This window comes from Gavialis gangeticus, unplaced genomic scaffold, assembly GCF_001723915.1.
Source record: "Gavialis gangeticus isolate Ggan-Ray unplaced genomic scaffold, GavGan_comp1, whole genome shotgun sequence".
NCBI classification, from domain to species: domain Eukaryota; kingdom Metazoa; phylum Chordata; order Crocodylia; family Gavialidae; genus Gavialis; species Gavialis gangeticus.
In genome coordinates this window covers 46,133,028-46,136,930 of record NW_017729029.1, presented here as the reverse complement: position 1 = coordinate 46,136,930, position 3,903 = coordinate 46,133,028, and the positions used below count along the sequence as shown (strand labels likewise).

The 3,903-nt window shown below is 40.6% G+C and overlaps 1 protein-coding gene across 1 annotated transcript in view; it reads left to right on the top strand.

Annotated features, from left to right (window-relative positions):
* Nucleotides 1-3,903, top strand: part of ALG13 (ALG13, UDP-N-acetylglucosaminyltransferase subunit) — a 66,832-nt gene that overhangs the window by 34,820 nt on the left and 28,109 nt on the right. The window contains exons 16-19 of the mRNA XM_019521519.1: nucleotides 938-1,073; nucleotides 2,660-2,695; nucleotides 2,821-2,876; nucleotides 3,347-3,409. Coding sequence (XP_019377064.1) covers nucleotides 938-1,073; nucleotides 2,660-2,695; nucleotides 2,821-2,876; nucleotides 3,347-3,409 — 291 coding nt within the window. The remainder of the gene's footprint in view (nucleotides 1-937; nucleotides 1,074-2,659; nucleotides 2,696-2,820; nucleotides 2,877-3,346; nucleotides 3,410-3,903) is intronic.

Below are 3,903 nucleotides of genomic sequence, written 5' to 3'. Positions count from 1 at the left end.
TTATATCTTAATTAGCATGGCCTAAGCACTAAACAGTCTTTAAATTAGCTATGAGGACATGCCTGAGAGTGAGGCTATCAGTTGTCGTCCCGTGTCGTGTCCCCCCCCCCCCCCCCCCCCCCCCCCCCCCCCCCAACTGCTTTCTGGTGCTGAGCAGCCCTGATGCTGGTGCCTTGCCCATGCCATTGCCCCTCACTTGCCACCCACAGCCCCTGCCCTGTTGGAGGGGGCCTCTAGCTGCCACGGTTATAGGGTCAGTGACCCAAGTCTGCAGTCCCCTGCCCCCAACAGCACCCAAGCTGTGGCTGTCACTTATTGGAGGAACTCTGCCAGCCTGCAAAGGAAAACCCTGTTTCCTGTATTTTTCTCTTTAAAAAGAGAATCCAGGTTTTTCTCTCTTAAAAAGAGAGAGTCTGGGTTTTACTGCATTCCTCCGTGGCAAATGGAAAACCTGGATCCCTGACTGATCCAACTAATGGATTCAAATCCATGGGTGAGGAGGTGGGGGCACAAGATAACAATGAAGCTATAAGCATAACAAATACAGTAGGGCCTGGATGCTTTAGTTAGCTTTCTTAGCTCCTTGTGAAGACAAGTGTTTGTGAACTAAGGCATGGTAAATGTTGCAGTGCTCAAAATGATTGCTGCAGCTTTTATTTTGGAGGGCACCACTTTGAGCCATGCTGGTTGCTGCTGATGAGTTCCAGCTGAGGAGAAGGGAAACCCTTTGAAGTAAAAGCTGCAGCAACCTCCTGAGTGGCTCATCCTTCATTTGGCAGCCTACTATGAACCGAGTGAGTCATGAATCAGTTGCCTCAATAAAAATAATCTGGGTTTTCCTGTACAAATAACAGCAAAGCTGCTCTGCCAGTTTGACTTTGGGAAGAACCTACCCAATGAGGATTTTCATGTAACTGATTTTCATCTTGTTCCCTAGAGCCAGGGTGGTCCTGCTCCCATGGTTCCTGCTTCTGCAGGATTCTGGGTGACAAGAAGAGGTCCAGGGCCCATTCCACCCAGTAAACAGACTCTGAATTCCTCAGAAGAAGAAGTGGATGAACCAAGTGATAATGGTAAGTTTTAAATGCTCAGAAAATAAATATGTTTAAAGCATCTATAATCTCCATTTTGTGTTGTCCCATTTGATACTTGTGTGGGCTGTAAAAGCATTAGTTCTTCTGATGATCCACACTGCTGTACAGCATACACAGATGCCTTCCATTTTTCCTGAGAAGCTCAGGAAAAAGGCAAACGCCTGTTTAAGGCTAGAAGTGCTGCTCATGTGCTGTGCTAGGCAATGAGAGACGTGAACAGTTAATCCCACTTCATCTCATAGTTCTGATAGACAAACGCTGTCAGTGTGTCTATGCAGATCTATGGCCAAACAACTTGTTTGAAATGAACACCAGAGGAGTTGCTGACATTACTATGGCCCTTGATGGAATAGAATAAACTAGTATTATTTATTTTTATTTTTTGTATAGTATTTTATAATAACTAGTACTTTTTTCCCTGTTACCGTCTTCACAAAATTGCCAGTGTTTCAGAACATTCAGAGACCACAATATTTAGCATGGTGTACAGGTGAAATCAAACTCTGGTTCTCTTTTACGTTGGCCTTGAGTTTTAGCGTCTCTGTGGCTAACAAAGGAATATTGGCCAAGGCACCACAGTAATTTTTTTTTCCCAAAAAGTGCCCAGGAAAGCAAACCTACTACCTTACTTATTTTTTTAGCTCTTAAAAAAAAAAAAAAGTGAGGAATGCATCAATATCACTAGTTTCCTATATACCTAGCCCTTTCAAATAACTACCTAGTAACTATGGGGAGTAACAGGGGCACATTTCAGAAACGTCACTTTAAAATCTCCTTTTGATAGAACACTTAAACAACACCCCCTGCCCCCACCAAAAAACCAAACAAAAGAAAAACGTGACCAGAGGGTGAGATATTAGTGTAATAGGTAACTTAAGGGGAAAGCAGTCCTCTATTCAAGCAATGAAGTTACCATGAAGGCTGTTTATTTAGAAGTTTCTAAAAGTTCACAAGACACTACTGCACAGTGGTTACTGTGGATTTATTTAGTACTTACAAGTACTAAATAAATGCACAGTAGCAACAGCAAATGCCTTTTTTTGTGATGCCACTGCACAGTAGCATCGCATCATGATTTTTGCCATGTGACACTACTGCGCAGTAGTATCAGGCTATTGTGCAATCAGTGTCTCGTAGATGTGGCCATTTTCTGTTAGAAGAACGATACTTGTTTCCATACAACAGGTTCTTAACTTTTGTTTGAGGCCCTAAAATTCTAGATTGTTCTTCCATATTAGTTTAAACTAGGGCCAAATTTCCCATTTTAACTTCATGACAGCTCTGTGCTTGTGGACTCTTATTTGTTTGGAGTTTAGATTTGGGCTGTTTGCAGTTAGCTGCAAGTGATGCATGGGACTTTAACAATACCTGATTTATGAAAGAGCTGATAATGTAGCTATAGATGTTCACAGGAAAAGCAAAATGCTACAAAGGTAGTACATCCTATTCTCTGAATTTTTCTTATAGCAACTAGATTCATATTAACTCAGACTGAAAAGTAGTTCTGATCTCTCCTCTTCCCTCCTTCCCCAAAATAAAGCTTTTCCCCGCTCCTTCTTTTCTAGGGGAATTTCATGAAGAATATATATATACACCATCAGGTAAGAAAAATTTGAACTTTGACATATGATGAATATAAAATAAGTGTGTGTGATCTTTTACAAGCTTCTGAAGGATTAAAGTTAATTTTTTTTTTTTTTAAATTCATTTTGCCCATACCCTCCAGATCCTGACTGTGAAACGCCAACAGTTTTTAATTCAGCAGAGTCTACTGCAAACTTGGTAAGCTTTAGTCACTGTGTGGATTAGGCTTTCTAGGGACACTTGTGTTCTTAAAAAAAGGCCACGGAAGCTAGTTTAGCATAATTGCTTGGAGAGTGGGTTGGTGGGGTTTGAAGGGAAGACTAATTCCATTTATTTTTAATTTTTCCTTTTTCCCATCGCTTTCTCAGCTAAATAGTAAATTCTTGTCTGTGACCTCACAGTATCATTGTAAAGCTGGTCTGTTTTTTTTTTTGTTTTTTTTTTTGGTTTGGAAGCTAGCTTTGTGCAAGGTGGTAGTGATTTGATTTGGAATAAAACCGGTCTAGAATTGCAATTAAAGATTTGTACGAAACTGAGGAATGTATTCATGAGTGTATACTTGAAGCATTACTAGATAATGGGTTTCTGGAGCCCAAGAAAAGAGTTCATAACACAGGACTTCTCCTATATTATAAACATATTGTTTTCTTGCTCTGAAACTTCTTTAGGATGGAGGCTCAGGCTCAGTCTCGCCTCAAGATGGAGTTGCTTCATATAATTATTCTCAGAAGGTAATCTACATCATAGCTCTCCAGCAGCACAGAACATTAAATCAAATGCTAAATAGGAAGCTTAAAAGTTATCCAAGGAAATGAAAAGCGAACCTTACCAGCTAAAATGTACCAATCTGTGCACCTTTACTTATTGGAGTGAAGGCTATATGTCCTATTTGCTTTGTTCTGAGTAGTCCCATTGATTTGGCAAACCTACTCAGATAAGTAAGGAAGCAGGATTTAGCTTGAATGACTTAAGCGTCTGTCCTCAGAATTTCTGGGACAAGATTTAGCAGCAGATGGTTAGATACTAGAACTGGTATAACAGTGGTAACTGCCACAAGCTTTTACAGAGCCTGTAACGTGAACTCTTACCATGGCAGCCCTCTGAAGGAGTTGATTGTTGCACCACTTTGACTATTGTAAGCTCTTATGAATGGCTTGTGTTCTTTGCCTAGCATTTTTATAACTCTGTGGTATGCTTATGTCACAGATGAAAGCTGATTATTGGC